Source organism: Manis pentadactyla, chromosome 14 (genome assembly GCF_030020395.1).
Source record: "Manis pentadactyla isolate mManPen7 chromosome 14, mManPen7.hap1, whole genome shotgun sequence".
NCBI lineage: Eukaryota > Metazoa > Chordata > Mammalia > Pholidota > Manidae > Manis > Manis pentadactyla.
The window spans coordinates 72,083,213-72,100,429 of NC_080032.1; the positions used below are offsets into that span (position 1 = coordinate 72,083,213).

Consider the following 17,217-nt stretch of genomic DNA (forward strand, 5'->3'; position numbering starts at 1 on the left):
TTCCTGGAGCTCCGTTTATTGCGCCGTCGGAGACTTGCTGGTTGTATAGACGGGGGTGTTTGGCGTTGTTTTGTCTCCTGGACTGTGTTTGGTTTTCGAATTTCCTTTTTTCGTGATGTAAGCAAGTGTTATCTTTTGGGAGTGTCTGAGAAGCAGCGACGCATGCTCTTGTGTTTGAAGCGCTTCGTTAGCGTCAGGTCCACCTGGAAGTTGTGTTGTTTTCGTAGGGACACAGAACGTTTCTAGGCCTGAGCAAGTACATACCCTTGTTAGAGTCTTAGATTGATAATCTGCGGGATTAGTTTATTTAAGAGGAAATGTGGGGATACATGTATAGTCAATTTTAAATTTACGAGAGGCCCGGTTGACATACTGACCCCTTTCCTTTACGGTCTTTTCACCAAAACTCCTTTATGATGTCACTGTAGATACGGGGTTATTGACTTAGTAGACTTCTACGTCCTTACTTTATCTTCTGTCCATCTCTTTGTCTAAGACTCCTTCCCTGTTTTCCCCTTAAAGGTAAGGAAATTCTTTTAAAAGGCATTGTGCTCGGTTATTTCTGATCATTAATATTCCTTTTAGGAAAATATGTTAGAGGCCAATTATTCCTATCAATTATGAATATTACAAAATGCTGATGGAGATACATAAAAATTTATAGCAGAATATATAAATATGCATTTAACTGTGTCAGATTGGACTCTTTACTAAACTAACCTTTGTCAGAAAATTCTTCATTGGTTTTAGTCTGAAAGAGCAATGACAAGATCTTGTAGTTTAAAGCTCATCAGTCAGGTAATAAAAAAAAATAAGATTGAATTTTGAAGTTGAACTAATTTAGTTCAGTAACTTTTCTTCAGAAACATACTCATACATTTATTGAAAAAAAAGAAAAAAACAGGAGGAGCATTAATATTGGGGGTGTTCCAACCACAAGAAAGAATTACGTGATGTGGAAGTGCGAACTATTGCTAGTGGCAATCATGTTACAATATATATAATGTATCAAATCAACACGTTGTATAGCACCTTAAACTTACGTAATGTTGTATGTCAAATTTATTCTAATAAAAATAATTCAGTGGGGGAAGAATATTATCCAATATATTAATTTTTTAGCTGTCCCCGTAAGAAAAAGAAAATATAAGTAGATTATACCGTAAGTGAAATAAACAGCAGATGAATTGAAGACAGGCAAGACGTGAAGCACAGGGAGTGATTTTTTTTTTAAGTTTTAAAATTAGCATATTGTAAAATCGTCCTTTTTTGAAAAGGAAATTTTGTTTTTCTGAAAACATCCATAGTTCTATTCATTTTCACATGTATACAGGGTCATACAACCACCACCACTGCAGTGAAGATGAGGAACTATCCACCATCCCAGAATACTACTACTGCCACACCCTCTCCCCACCTCTAACTCCTGACAACCGCTGATCTCTTACCCATCACTACAGTTCTGTCCCTTACTGCCAGTAACTGGAAATAGTGTATAATCTTTTGAGACTATCTTCTTTCACTTAGCATAGTGCCTTTGAGATTCATCTGTGTGGTTGCCTGTACCAGTATTTCATTCCACATTATTGCTGAGTAGTAGTCTGCTGTATGGATTCTATGTACCACTTCTTGTTTATCCACTCATTCTTCTACAGTAAATGCCCAGAAGTGGTGTTGCTGAGTCATATGGTAGCAATATGTTTAACTTTGTAGGAAACTGTCAATTATTTTCCAAAACAGCCATACTGTTTTGCATTTTCATCAGCATTGTATGAGAGTTCCAATTGCTTTGCATCCTTGCCGGCAGATATATCAGTACTTTTATCCATTTTAATAGGAGTGTAGTGAATCTCATGATGGTTTTTAATTGCATTTCTTTAATGGCTAATGATGTTGAACATATTTTCATGTGTTTATTTTCCATCCAAAAGTCTTCTTGGTTAAGCGTTAAAATCTTTTGCTCTATTTATTTATTGATACACAGTTTTATATTACAACACAGTGTTTCAGCAGTTACCCATATTATTAAATCCTTATCCCCACTAGTACAACTACTAGCTGTCAACAAAGGAAGATGTTACAGAATCATTGGCTATATTCTTCATGCTGTACTACTGTCCCCATGACACACATTATGATTGAGAATTTTTGTGCCCCTTTATCCCTCTCCCCCTCCCCCATGGTAACCACCAGTCCCTTCTCAGTGTCTGAGTCTACTGGTGTTTTGTTCATTCTATTTTCTTTATATTTATATTCCACAAATAAGTGAAGTCCTATGGTATTTGTCTTTCTTGGTCTGGCTTATCTCACTGAGCTTTAATACCTTCTAGAGCCATCCATGTTGTAGATGGCAGGATTTCTTTTCTTTTTGTGGCATAATAATATTCCATTGCGTATATTTACCACATCTTTATCCATTCTTCTATTGATGGACACTTTGGTTGCTACTATATTTTGGCTATTGCCAATGCAGCAGTAAACATAGGGGTGCATATATCTTTTCAGATAAGGGATTTTGTTTTTTTCAGGTAAATTCTAGAAGTGGCATTGCTGGGTGGAATGGTGTTTCTATTTTTGGCTTTTTGAGGAACCTCCATACTGCTTTCCATAGTGGCACTCTACAACTATTTTAAAAAGCAGTGATGAGAAAATGAGTACATTTGAAAAATTAAAGTAATTCTAGCCTTTTAATTTTTGAGATGTGCTGAGCTTTTTAAATTTCAAGACATTTCTTGGATGTAAGAATCAACTGTAACAAACACATTCTTGCATCAACAGCTCATTAATTTGTAAGTAGAACCTAAAAGTCTCAATGGGTAGTTAATAGCTGGTGAAGGATTTAGAAAATGCTTGCATCTACAGAAGTTCAACTGAACCATTAGGACTCCATAGCCTCTAGATTTTTCTGAAATCAGGTAATTAATGAAATGGGGTCCTTCAAGTTTTAGTAGTAAGAGCAACTTCCTCTGTTCTGCTAGTACTGAAAAGGAAATTTTGTTTTTATGAAAACTTCTAAGGTAATAAATTATGACTTGCCTTTAAATGACAAATTCTTAAAAGAATAGCAACTTTCCTCTCCTGCATCCCTATGCATGTATAGATGGGATTTGCTTATTTGTTTTTTTAAGTGTTTCAGAATATTCAAACATTCAATTGAGGGATATATAGTCACCCCACCACAGTTGATCAGGTTGGTTGCAAATGTAGAAACAGGACCTCTATCTTTTTAGTTTTAACTTTTATCTTCTAAAAATCCATCCAGATTATAGTGTGTAATTAGTAGAAGTTTACACAACCATTGCCTCCTTTCGTTGTTGAAGTAAATTGTTACAAACCATATTCAGTCTCTTCCAGTTTACAGGAAATTGAATTTAAACTAATGTTCAAAATTATGGTAGTAGTTTTCTTTTCCACTCCAATGCCCAGGGCTCGTGTTTAGACAAAAGTTACTAAGTATATTTCCTTAGAATTAAATGATGTCTGAAGCTAAAGATAGAAATGAAAATCTCTACATTCAATGTAAATTTTAAAGATTTGTAGGATTAGAAAAGAAAGAGGTAACCTCTACATCTGCTCTTCTGCAATAGCATTTACCCTAATGTTCTGGTAGAGCAGTAAGAAGACATCTTGGGATATAAGCTTTTACCTCGCAGGTGCTAGCACCAATCTATGAGGCATTCGTTGTTGACACAAAACTCAAGAACTCAACTTCTTCCCAGGTTGTTTACTGTGTTTAAGTCCCTTTTGGAAGCTTACAGAAAAGAAACCCAATCAAAGAGGCAAAACACTATTATTGAGAAGCAGAATAATATTCAGTGGCAAATAAAGTGGCTGTTTATTTCATTTGGTGTTTCACTGAGTTGGTGACCTCAGTAATGGCGTGATGGTACTTTTCTGAGGCTAATTTGAATTCCACCAGATGCTTCTCATAACTTGTAATGGCTGCTTGAAGCTGTGTTTTCTCCACTGCTCCCAGGATAGCTCGGAAAATCATATCTATGCCAAGACCAAGAACAGCAACTCCTATGCTACCAAGGAGAGAAGCACCAATTTGCGCTAACACAGTGACCAACTTGTTAATTAGGCCAGTTGTGACATTTGAGCCCACAAGTTTAACGGCCACTGCACTGGCTGCAGAAGTAGCTTCTCCTAGGATGACTGAAATAACCTTTTGTACTATTGCAATTTTGTCTGTTTCCCTTTCTTTAATATCCTGAAGTTTTCTATAGAGGGTTGGCTCTAGTTTATCTTTCAGCGCTTCATCAACCTTTTGCAATTCCTTTTGGATTTTCATCATGGCTTGGATGATGATATCACAGTTTTCTTTGATGGTCCCATCTCTTTTCATCTCAATGGAGGCCAGCTTGCACCCCAAGTGCATATTTAAAACCCCAATCAGCTTATTGGTGGCATGGAAGCTATCAGATAAGCAGTCAAGGAGCTGCTGGTGAAGGCGATTTACTTCTTGCCTCCTCTTTGGGTTGTCTGGGTAGAGGAAGTCACTCTGAGCCATACTTCAAATCTGATCTCTGAAAAATGAAATAGTAAATCTTCACTAAAAATTTTGAAAATTATATGCTGTCTTCATAGATTGGACAAGGAAATCTTTTATTTCGTAAATAGAAAAGTAGCCATATGCTAAGGAGTTCCTCAGAAAACTCAACAGGCTCTTCAGAACAATTATTTTTGTTGATTATTTTATTGATTATAGTTAATATAATTTTATTAATGTAAATACTAATTTATCAATTATTTCAGGTTAAATTTTAATTGCAAAAATTATGAGCCAGTGTATGGAAATATGTGTAACAGAATGCAACAGATTGATGCATTAATTAAGACATTAGGTATCGTGGGGGGGAAATTCTAGATAGGAAGTATTTGTGTTTATCAACCACCTGATTATTGAGAAATAAAGCATGATATTTCCAAGTAATATTTAACAAAATGTTTTTAATAGGCACAGTTTGAAATAGTTAGCACTTGATTATCAATGCTCCTTAATTTTCCCAGCTGCTACTCACCATATTGAACAGATATACTGGGTTGATCTCTAGTATTTGGAGTTAAATTAGTAGGGCCCGAAGAATATTGAGATCTCTTGAGTTTACAGGGCTATAAATACCTAATTTTGTCTATATACTCTAATTTTCAATATTCAAATCTCTTTATATCTCTCTACATGCAAATTTGTTCTCAGTAAATATAAGGGACACCCAAAGGCAAAGCATAACATTAGAATCTTTACAAAAAATTCCTCATGATAAGAGTATTCAAGATTCCTTGGATTAAAATCTCACTTGGGGAGAAAGTGGGCATGGTGGCAATTATGACTATCTCTGATTCCCTGTTTGTATAGCTTATACATTATATAGCATGGTCTGTCTTGCACTTGACCCTTGTTCAGATTAGCTAGAGTTAGCCTCAGAAAGAAGATGCCATTTCACATTATCTTCTAGTAAATATTAAGGAATATGTACTAAAAGTACATTATAGAGTAAACAAAATAAGCCTGGTCGGAGTCCTCTTGTGTTTGTACTTCTGGTTCAGAGTATCATGCAGACAAAAAAAAAAGAATAAGCATGTTCTGAGTTTATTTTGGTGAAAAAGTTTGAGCCCAGTAAGAACAGTGTTACTCAATGTTCATACCTTGAGTAGGCTTTCTGTGTTCCTTGCACTTTTATTTTTAGTTTACACTCTTGAGAGAAAAGAGAGAAAATGGAGATCTATTTCTCTGTGAGATCTGGTACATTGTCTCGAGTAAACATCCTTGTTAATTTGGGCCTTATTTATTCTAGGGCCATGGTTCTTAGCATAGATAGGGGAAACCTCAGAAGCATGGGTGAAGGAATGAAGATGGTTCTCAAGAAAGTAAATATGAAAATAACCTGTCCTCTAAGTGTGAAGTTACAATTTGGAAATAGAAAGAGGAAATTTCTTAATGAATAGGAACACAATCATTTATGCTGTTAAGTTTAGAAAAATGCACTGGCACCCCCAGTAGAGTAAACCTTGTCATGGTTAGAAATTCATTTTTATCTTTGATTTAAATGCAGTACACACACACACACACACACATGCATGTACTTGGGTGTGTGACAGACAACAAACTTCCACAGAACAGTACTTAGAAAATATCTCAATTCCACTTAAAGAAATTATTGGTCAAGGATCTGGTAAATGTTCCCCAAATTCACAGGGTTGCAAACTGCAATTTGATAACCATAAACTGAACTTTGATTTCCCTTTTTTTCTACTAGGAATTTTTCATTAAACATTTTTCTTTCTTTTCTTTTTTTTTTTTGGTTCCTAATTTTCAGATCTTATCAAGTGAAAATTCTGGTTTTTAACTGGATTCAGAAGATCACCAACTACATCTCTATTCAGATACTTAGGTGAGGGGAAACTCTGTTACCTTGAAAAAATGTAAAATACCTCTAGCAGCTATCATACCCCATTATCTGAAGGCATCCTTTCCAGAAAAGGTGTGTGGTTCTATTGACCTAAAGATAAACAAATGGAGCTATGAACCTTCCTCCTGTATGGGAGGCTGCATGCTGCCAAGTGGTCAGTTCCTTCTCAATTAATTCATTGTTTACACAATTTGACAATCATACACATCTGTAAGACTTAAATAGGTAACACTTCAAATTTTTTTAGAAGCAGTGATAAGACTGTTTCTTCCAATATTAAAACACTGTAACAATACATTAACCAGTGTTATACAGATATAGATGGAATTATGGAACAAAATAGTCCCCATACTCTTCTATACATTATATTTTAATGTATAATATAGAATCTCAAATCAATAGTAATCGAAGTTATTGTTTCATAAATAATCCTGGCATAATGAGCTAGTTTGGGAGATTAAAAGTTAATAAAAAAATGTTACCAGCATAATACATGTAAAAAAAATCAAATGCTAAAATAGAAGAGAATGGATAATTTTCAAATGTCTATGTGGAAGACTTTATAAACTTAAAGCCAATGGAAAAAAGTCACACAAAAATTTGACTTAAAAAGGGTGACCATATAGCAAGAATTAAATGCAAATTGGGGAAAATGCAAGAAAAATGAAGGATGAATTTCTAAAGACTTGTTATTAATAAGGAAAAAAGTAGTAATCTAATAAATGAGCAAACAATTCTGAACAGATAGTAAAAGAACTAGCAGCAAATTAATTGATGAAAAAAAGTTCAGTCATACCAGAAGTCAAAGACACAGTATTTTTTCAACTACAATAATATTTTCTTTATATACTCAAGCCCTTTACATGCACTTACATACCCTTCTTCCTAGTTTCCAGATATTAAACCATAATTTTGTGCCAATAACAAGTTTGAGTAGAGACATGATGTGCTCTGAACTACTTTTTACATTTAATGAAAAAGGACTTTTTTTTTGTCTGAATCAGGCTTACCTTCCTAGCTCTTTTTTGCTTGGGAACGTTTCCTTCTGCAGACAGATTTTCAGCAAGCCTGCACCATACTTGCTTCTATATGAAATATAGTTCAATATTATTTCTATCCCAAGTGAGATAATGCTAAGAATTAGCTAGAGTTTGAAGGTGAAACCACTGAATTATTTCTGGGCCGGTGAAATTTGAAGAGCCTGGTGAAGGAGGCAATTTAATAATTCAGCGGCAATTCATCTAATGGAATAGTACCTTACTATGTATAAGGTAGCACACTTATACATAGCATACCGTATGTATACGGTAGGCTCTGTAGAGCCCACGAAAGTCGAAAAGATGTGATCCTTGTTTTGATGGAATTTCTAATGTAGTTAGGTAGTTAATACATTTAAAACTCCATGTCAAATTGAAAGTAGTATGTTATTCACAATAGAGGTGGTGCTTGACTGCAAACTTAAAATTTAAACAACCCACACTTTAGTATATATTGACACTGGAGCCATATGGAGACATTTGGTCATCCAGGGGAGGTTAACAATTTGTACCTTTTCAAATGATTACTCTTTAATATGTGCATGATATTGAGAGGAGAGGTTACACACCACGTGGAAAACCATAGTTGGCCATATGCAGCGTTCCCACTATTGTCTGTGACAGTTCTGGCTCCTGCAGTGTTTGCTTCACTCAGTGAAAAGCCCTGCAGCTAACTGGAGTCACCGTTCTTAAACATCATAGTTGTTACTTAGGTATGCCTATTTTACTACATTTTTAGGGATGACCTTAAAAATACTGCCTTTAAAATTCGATCTTTTAAAAATCATTTTAAAGGCACTTAGAATGTGACATTTAAAGATTGGCACCAGCTGGTAGCTAAGTTGTGTAAATAATCCAGCTCTGATTACAGGTATCAGTTGTATGGTAACTGAACTGCTGCATTACTTGTTACATTATGATAGTACTTCCTGTCAGGGTCAAATTCACTTTGGAAAGCTGCCAGCAGATGGCGCTCTTGGTCTCGCTGCGTATTCGGCCGGTGCTGAAGTGGCTGAGCTTTCTTGTGTTGCTATATTTGGGTTGAGGATGTGTGGTATTTTATTTGATGAGAGCATTCTGTTGCTAAAACAAAGTTTGAAAATCATGTATTTTGACACTTTAAAATAAGCAAATTTGGAATGCTGATACCAGTGATCAGTATGTTTTAAGAAGTGGGAATGGAAACAAAGACTAGCTTCAAATAAATTCTTACTGAACCTAACCTCATCACTTTTGTTGAATAGAGAAGTAAACATTCATGATTAAAAAACATAAGAAATGGTAGAAGTAGGTGATTCTGTCTGAAAGTTAAGGTTTATTTAGTGATACTATTCAATTTATGTTTTTCAGGAAAGGAACCACCTTAAAAAATGAAAATGTATTGCTGATATTCAGATAACAAATTCTCAAGATGCTTTTGTGAATAGCGATGCATTGATTGTCACATACTATAAAAATTTAAGGAGAGACATTTATATTGAGGTGATCAGAGGATGGTAGCATTTTAACATTAATAAATGAAAAGATTTTGCTAAAAAGGTATTTTAAAATATAAAGCCAATAGCACTAATATATGAACACTAAAATAGAGGAAAAACACCCATAAACCTACCATCTTAACTGGCTTTTTGTTGTTACTCCTTCCCAAAGTTTGTTTAAATTGCCTATTTTTACAAAGTTGTAACCATAGTGTGAATAAAATTTTAATCCTATTTAACTTCACTTCCCTGTATTTCTAGTTTTATAATCATTTTACTGGTTATATAAAATACTTTGTAAGATACCTTTACCATAATTTAATAAATCTCATCACAATATTCTAATGAGCCTTTTTTCCCCCCTTTTCAATTATCTGGATTATTTTCTCAAGATAAATTTTCAAAAGAATTGTATGATCGATGAGAATTAAAGTTTTTATTACCTTTGATATGTATTGCAAAGTGCATTCCAAAAACTGACACTGTCACCCAAAGTAAATTTTTACAGCAGGATAGTGAGTGTGTTTCAAAGTCAAAAATTTTGTGAAATATTGTTGATTTGGAGATCACAAAGTCAAATTTTAAAAAGCACAGTTTTTGCCCTTGTGGAAATACATACTGAGTATGTTAATGATGGAAAGATTGGGTCTCTCAGATTTGTTTCCAAATAATCTGGAAGGAATAGTAGAATAGGGTTATAGAGGAAATAAGAGTACCTTGTTTTGATAATATTTAAAGCTGGATTATGGGTACAGAGGAGCTTATTATATTATTGTCTCCACTTCTGTGTATATTTGAACTTTTCCATGATAATAATTAAAGACAGAAAAATAAAATAAGACCCTGTCTAAGCCTCTGATATTTAGCCATTAGTGCTCTCTGAGATTTTATCTTTCTCCTTGCTCTCACTTTTCCGGTCTATCCATATTGGGTCCAGCTATCTTGCAGGGTTCACTTATTTGGGAGTGTGGGACTAAGGTATTGGTGAAATTGGAAGCTTTTCGGGAGAAATTAACAGCTACTAGCTAGTTCTGATCCTCCTTTTTAAATTTAAATCAAAAGCATGGCCTTTAATTAAACAACAAAACAAAACAAAACAAGAAGTCAGTCATGTTGTGATGACACTCTTTCTGATGTAAATTCTTCTAAAGAATATTTCTGGCTGGAAAGCAGAATATCAAGGTCCTTCATCAGCATTCATCACATGCTCTTTTTATCACATCCTCTACTAAATGTCTTGAGGCATTAAAAAAAGTAGACAATGTTCCTTGCCCTCAAGAAGATAACTGTCTATTTAGAGACGCACAGCAAATGCCCAATAATAGTTAGATTGCCCAACAATCTAACTATTGTTAAAAGGCATAAAGGGGAATGTTTCAATCCATGTAAAAAACACATTCTCACAGGTGTCATTTCATCCTTAATCCTCTGCTAAAATTGCTGTCTACTTCTTTATCTTCCCTTCTGACTTAATCAGCTATATAAACTTAATTTTCTTCTTTGTCTGGTGTCTTCAGAGAAGTTATCACAAGGAACATGCCATGGGATCCTCTTTAAACAAAGTTGTTTTGTTAATTTATTATATTTATGGCTAGAATTCAAGACATGTTATTTCAAATACCCTTTAATATGGAGAAACAGAATATTATATCAATACTGGTAGAAATATGCATATTGCTTACCTTGCTGTGTTCGTGAGTTCAGAAATCCTCACAGTTGTTCAGGAGTATTGTTGAAGTGCTTTTTCATCTGGTTTCATCTGGATGTTTCTGATGGAATGTGATGACTTACAGGCTTTGCTAGTCTCTGCTGGGTCCCTCTGCCTGTCTGGTTTGTAGAATATTTCTGCATGGCTTAGTTCTCAGAATTCCTCTATTTCCTATATTAATATAAAATTACTATATATTAAGTAATATAATTTGAAAGACTAATAAAGTGGTAAAACCTGTTCTTCAATGTGCTTTTTATTGTTGAAAAGTGCTATACAACTGAGCTGATTGAATTCAGTAGATGGCTCTTTGGTGGCAGCTCTGAGTTGGCAATTTCCATCTTAGCAGCTATTTCAGATATTTCAACTTCTGTTGCATTTATACCTCTACCTGTTGCTGATTGCTTTGTCTAGGTACCAGAGATATAAAAACAAATATTTCAGTCAGACGTGTTTTTGCATGTGTGTTCTTCTCTCCTGGCTATGAGTTTTTCTCTTTATCTCTTTCTTTCTTGTTGTCTTGGTGAATTGTCTTGACAATATAAAAACCTTAAAGACCAACTTGACTCCTTTCTCTTAAAGCCTAGATCAGAATCTTCTGTGCAGCTTCCTCTAGATTCTGTCCTAATCCCCACTGATTCCTCTATAGCAAAGATACCTCAGTAGCAGGAAAATTACTCAGCCCCAGGATAACTTAGTGGAAAGACAGAGACTTTAGAATCAGACAGTGCTGATTTTGTGTACCCAAAGTACCACTTACTAGCTATGTAACTCTGGGAAGTCACTTAACCTCTCTAATTGTTTTCACTGGTGTAATGTATTAGTTCATACATTATGTCTTGTCATAAGGATTAAATGAGATAATACATGTTAGGCACTTGGGATAGTGCCTGATGTATGGCAGAAACTTGCTAAATGGTAGCTATACTCCTTACATTAACAGCAATAATTCCTGGTGTTTTGCAGTGTAGAGGATGCAGAACCAAGACCTAGCTAGGAGACTTGTAAATCTAAAGGTGCTGCCCTATAGTCTTAAAGAATGACTAAATGGGTATTTATTTTACTTTTGTCCTGATGGGTCATTTTACACTTGATAAACCAAGGGTCCCACGATGTAAGGACATGGCAAAAAAAGGAAAACTGTATGTGTAGCCAGTGTATGTAAAGTAGGAATGCATGGATAAGTAGTGCAGGTGCAGGGAACACTATGAACAAAGGAAGTGACCAAAAAAATGTAGAGCATTTTCTACAAAAGCAATCCACTGTGCTGGTGGTACAGGATGTATGTGAAAGCAGTGAAGGAAAGGCAGGTAGTGGAAAATTGAGAGCTGTCTGTAGATGGCCTTAAATGCCATGCTAGGAAATTGTATTTTATTCTCTAGGCAATACTGAACCATTGAAGTTTTTTTACTTTGTGATAGTATTAGGAGGTTTGTATTTCAGAAAAGTCATTTCATATAAACTGGGTTAGTGGGCATGGACAGTAAAGCATGGGTTACCAATTCCAGTGTCTACAGTAGCTGGATAAGATATGAAAGTAATTAAAACACTGAGTGTAAGACATTGATTGGGGTATAGAGGGTGAATGTCCAGTCTCATGTCAGTTCTAGGTAAATTTTCCAACTCAGAACATGGGCTTAGTGCTGCCAGTTTATCTTATTTTTCCAAAAATCAATAGAAATCCAGATTTCTATCTTTCAATTTAAAAAATTTGGCAACTGGTACAGATTTTGAAAATAGATCATTGTGGATCAAACAAAACACATCTTGTTGGATTTTGCCTATGGATTGCCAGTTTGTGAGCCCTGGACCAAAAATATTAAGATCAAATGTGAGACGATTAAAATTGTCTAGATGAGAGGTTACTGGAGTAGTAGTTAGAGGAATGGAAGGGAGGGGATAGATTGAAATAAATTCACACAGAGTAACAAGTCTTACGGACTGATCAACATGGGGAAGAGAAAATGAAAATGGATTTTGAGCCTCAGTAATGAGGCAAAGGTTAGGAGAAAGTGTTTTTGAGATGAGTGTAGTTTGCCATACATTGTGTGGAATATACTGGTACATGGAGATGACCAATAGGTAGTTGGACAGGCAGATCTGGAGATCACAAGAACTGCCTTGCTACACGAAGAGATTAGGAGTCATCTGTGTACAGATGGCATTTGTGGTTATGGAGACACATAAACTCTCACAGGAGAAAGTGTAGAATATGATGAGGGGTAGAGACAGCCTTGGAGAGCACAGGAGACAGGAGCCTTGCAGAGATAGAGCAATGTGCTTACTCTGTCTTAAGTGAAACCATAGGAAGAGAAGACTGTGAAATAAATTAGAGAGGATGTAGAAGGACCAGAGTTGTACAACATCTTGGAGGTCTCAGGAGGATAAATTTTTGAGGTAGGAAGTATTGAGCAATAATTTTAAATAATGCAGAGGACTCAAGGTACTTAGTGCCTGGAAATAGATCAACAGACCTGATAATCAGATGTTATTGATGACTTCATAGAAAAATAACAGGGAGACAACAAATTACAATGACATAAATAATTTCTCTTGAGAAATTTGAGAATTAAAGGAAACAAATGAAATCATTATTTGAAGGGAAATCAGGGTCAAACTCTTTTATAACTGAGTATGTAGTGTAGTTAAAGAAGAAGGAAAAAACGAAGAGGGAGAGATGGAGAATGCAAGATGTATTAGTGTTGGCCGCCATAACAAAATGCAATCAACTGGGTGGCTCAAACAACATAGATTTATTTTCTCACTATTCTAGAGTCTGGGGAATCTAAGGTCAAGGTGCTAGTCCGTTCACTTTTTGGTAAGAACTGTTGCTCTGGCTTGGAGGCAGTCCCCTTCTCTCCGTGTCTTCATATTGCAGGGAGCGAGTGAGGGAGCTCTCTAGTATCTTCTCTGAAAAGGACACCAATCCCATTGTATCCAGGCCCTGCCCTTATGACTTCATTAACCTTAATTATGTCCTTAAAGGCCCTATTTAAAATACAGTCATATTGGGGGCTAGGGCTTCAACATATAAATTTTGGGGGGGACACAATTCAGTCTGCAGCACAAGAGAAAGGCAAGATAATTGACAGCAGAATCCTAGAGGAGAGATAAAAAAAGGAGAGGATCGTGAACGTTGGTCAGGGGCATCAGCTCTCCTCCCTGTAGCAGAAAGGATGAGCTGTAATGTAAGTACAGAAACAGCTAAGACAGGACAGACGTTCTGGGAGTCTGCATCCAATGGCCTTGATCTTCCTTGGTCTGCTGTTACCCACATTTCAGGGCTACCTGATAGTTACTTCATATGTTCTATCCAGGGTTTTTAGTTGTAATCAGTGGGTAAGATTGGATGCAATGTGCTTTCTCCCTCTCTCAAGTGAAACCAGGGTCCCTCTGTAACTTTCAATGAGTTATTCATTCTTCTCCACTAGATTGAATGATTATTGAGGGTAATACCTGAGAATAGTGTCCCTCCATATATCATATCCAATTCAGGATCCACATCATATTTGGTATGTCATTTGTATCCAACAAAACACTCTTCTTTTACTCCTTTTAAATTATTTTTTTTTTCATTTTTGTTATTATTACAGGATCATTCCTGCCTTAAAGCTTTCTTACCCTTAACAGGAGCTGTCCTCACATTTAGATTATACTTTGAGTCTCTTAATGGTTGATAAATATATTTTAGTTTTCATTTGGATTGCTGCTTTGTTTTGCAGTGCTGAAACATTTTTGTTGGAGAAATGTCTTCAGAGTTAGAAAAGGAGAAAGAGAGGCTGGCTCAAGCCACCAAAATGTTCTTCTTTCACATGCAAGATCTTGCATCCTTCACAAACACACTTGTCGAATTGTTTAATAGCATGAATGCTCAGATTGTCTCGATGGCTCTGAAAGAAGATGTTAATACTAAGGATGTCTTTGAACAAATGTTCAGCATTTTTAAGGAGAGGCAATCTATAGTCAATGCAAGACAAGACACAATGCAAAAGGAACTTTTGTGTTCCAAGATTGCAATGGCTTTGTGCTCCAGGCTCGAGAAGAGTGCCAAGGCAAAGGAGTTGCAAAAGTCAGCTAACGAAGGGTTCAGAGAGGTCCAGACACCACTCATTGTGTCCGTGCTGAATGATAGTAACATTCCTGAGAGTTTGGAATCTTCCCTTTTACTCTTGATGAAGTACCCCATCATGAATCTCCAGTGAAGTGATTTATATAGAAAAGACACCAAAGACCAATCAGATGCTACCACATCTGAGAAAAGCTCAGGTCCAGGTCCATCCAAAATGCTACAGCTGACACCTTGAACAAGTTGCTGGATGCACTAAAAATTGAAAATGACAATAGCATTGTGTCAGCAGCAGAGCAGTTGGAGCAAATTGTTAAAAATATGGGACCAATCTTAGCCTCCAAAAAGCCATACAGAGTATGGAGATGAAGACTCCTGTGTTAAAGAAAGCCAATGACTAGTAGGAATGCATCAATGACTAGTGAGAAGGGCTTGTTTCTGTCAGAAAATCAATTCAAATTCATTGTACTTTCTCACCTCTTTGCTGCCAGACAAGTGGTCTATTGGGGCTGGGAAACCATTCAAATTTTGCTTATCCAAATAAAAATAATAAAAGAAAGCCTGCTTGAAGTGGCAGATATTAAAAGGTTATATTGTTCCAAAAGTCAAGGTAATGTTATATTTGAGGATGTTTCTAAACATAGTATTTCATCTTGAAGTATAATTAAAATGACCCTAATTTCTACTCTTAGTAATTCTATTTACAGTTACTACAGTGTGAAGTCCAGGTAAATGTAAACTTATCATTAGGTAATCTGGCCAAAAACTGTTATGTCCTAGGAAATGTAAAATAACCTGCAATTTGTCACTCACATACTGATTTCTGTGTACTCCAGTGTCTTACCTGTTATAAGCCATTACTACATACTTTTGTCATTTATCCAGAAGTAAATAAGAATGATGAATAAGGGGAAATAGAGTTTTCTTGCTTATATAAATAAGACCAGAGCAGATGATCTGTTCATATTTGTTTCCTTTTGAGATCTTATGATTAGGAGATATTAGAGATTGAAAAATGGAGGTGCTCTAACCTTTCCCCAAGAAAAAATCATAACACTTGTAGAAGTAGGATTTCTGAGATGTGCTGGTATTGGGAAAGAAAAGTTAGATAAGTCCATTTGACTACCATAAAGTCTTTGGCTCTCATACACTATAAATGAGTGTTTGCTTCCAAGATTGCTCTAGTTATACCTAGTAGGCATTTTGTTGAGAAGAAGAAAAGCAATTAATAGTTCTAGTTCTTGACTGGAATTTTCCTTCTGAGAATACCTGTTTTCCTCATTTAAACATTTTCTTACATAAGACTTTAAATCCCATTTTCTCTTTTAAGAAAACTTTTCTGTACACTCTGTTAAAAAAAAATCTGAAGCTTGAGACACTAAAAGGGAACAAACTGAGCATTTGATGAAGAGGGAGGAAGAAGGTATTCCCTTTATATACTCTTCAGCTGCTCTGCAATCACTTCCAGCAAGGTCAGCAGGTCACCTGCTTAGTCCTGGCTGCTTTGGAGTTGCACTTCTGTTAGCCTGAGCCAAGACTTAGCTCCAAAGTCAAGGCTGTCATTGTAATTTTAAATAATGAATCCCTTTCTTGCTCCTTACCAGCAAGAACTTCAGAATGTCCTGAGGTGAGGGTCAAGGGGATTTTGACCATTTCCAAGGCTAGATGGCCTGGGAGAAGGATGTTTCAATACATTCACTGTGCATTTTTCTCTCAGCTCCAAAGTGGAAACCTTGCTATTTGCAACAGCTATCCATAGCTGTCCTTTTTGAGAAGGCTCTTGAGCTGATCCATTTGCTACCCGCCCCTCAAAATACACATACCTAAGTGGGAGGAAGGAGGTGTGGCTCTTCCTTTGCAACTTTTTCTGAACCTGTGCATGTCCAGGGCTTCACCTGCCTTCTCTTGGTCTTAGGCTGTGTCCCAGGACATTGCAACAGCTAGAGTGTTCACAGGGAAATGAATGGGACACGGACCAGGGAAAGGCCTTGGGCAGAGTGTGTGAAATTAATGGGAGAATGAAAGATGGAAATTCAAGAGAAGTCTTTATGCCAATGGATATGGCAGCTAGCACAGCCCCTTGATGTTACAGATGGCTAGTGCCCTCTTCAGTTCAGGTGGGTGGTCTTCAAATGCTGGTGGCCCTTGTGAGGTTGGCCACCACTCATAGTGCCTCTCACAGGCATTTTCCCACCACTAGGCATTGCCAGTCTGCCCACTCTGGTGACTCCTTGTCTGCCACTGCTTCCCAGCTTGTGAAAATATCGGGGGGGCCTGCACTGATTATTCATACTTTATGGTTCTCTCAAATACTTTGGTTTTGAGTTTCTCTCTCCTTCTCTCAATTCCTTCAGTTTTTGAAGAACAAAGTGGAGAAGCCTCGCTTGATTTTTTGTTTGTTTTTTCTTTTTTTTTCTTTTGGTATCATTAATATATAATCACATGAGCAACATTGTTGTTACTAGATTCTCCCCATTATCAAGTCCCCCTCCCACATACCGCATTGCAGTCACTG

The 17,217-nt window shown here is 36.2% G+C and overlaps 3 protein-coding genes across 5 annotated transcripts in view; 2 read left to right on the forward strand and 1 right to left on the reverse strand.

Moving 5' to 3' along the window:
* The window catches only part of PDE6H (phosphodiesterase 6H), a 162,016-nt gene that overhangs the window by 135 nt on the left and 144,664 nt on the right, over positions 1-17,217 (forward strand). The window contains exon 1 of one of the 3 annotated variants that reach the window (XM_057492212.1): positions 6,314-6,395. The exons of 1 other annotated variant lie outside the window; for it this stretch is intronic. The gene's annotated coding sequence lies outside the window, so the exon portion shown is untranslated. Of the gene's footprint in view, positions 1-6,313; positions 6,396-17,217 lie in introns of those variants that run through there. One more of the 3 variants, XM_057492211.1, reaches the window with a different exon arrangement.
* Positions 9-10,848, reverse strand: SMCO3 (single-pass membrane protein with coiled-coil domains 3). Its single transcript, XM_036909128.2, has 2 exons — positions 10,611-10,848; positions 9-4,529 (listed from the first exon to the last, which is right to left on the reverse strand). The coding sequence occupies exon 2, from the start codon at positions 4,511-4,513 to the stop codon at positions 3,836-3,838; it is 678 nt and encodes a 225-aa protein (XP_036765023.2). The 5' UTR covers positions 4,514-4,529; positions 10,611-10,848; the 3' UTR covers positions 9-3,835.
* Positions 14,365-15,340, forward strand: C14H12orf60 (chromosome 14 C12orf60 homolog). Its single transcript, XM_036909116.2, is given in 3 exon segments — positions 14,365-14,917; positions 14,920-15,036; positions 15,039-15,340. Coding segments are annotated over 3 exon segments (717 nt in total). The 5' UTR covers positions 14,365-14,382; the 3' UTR covers positions 15,104-15,340.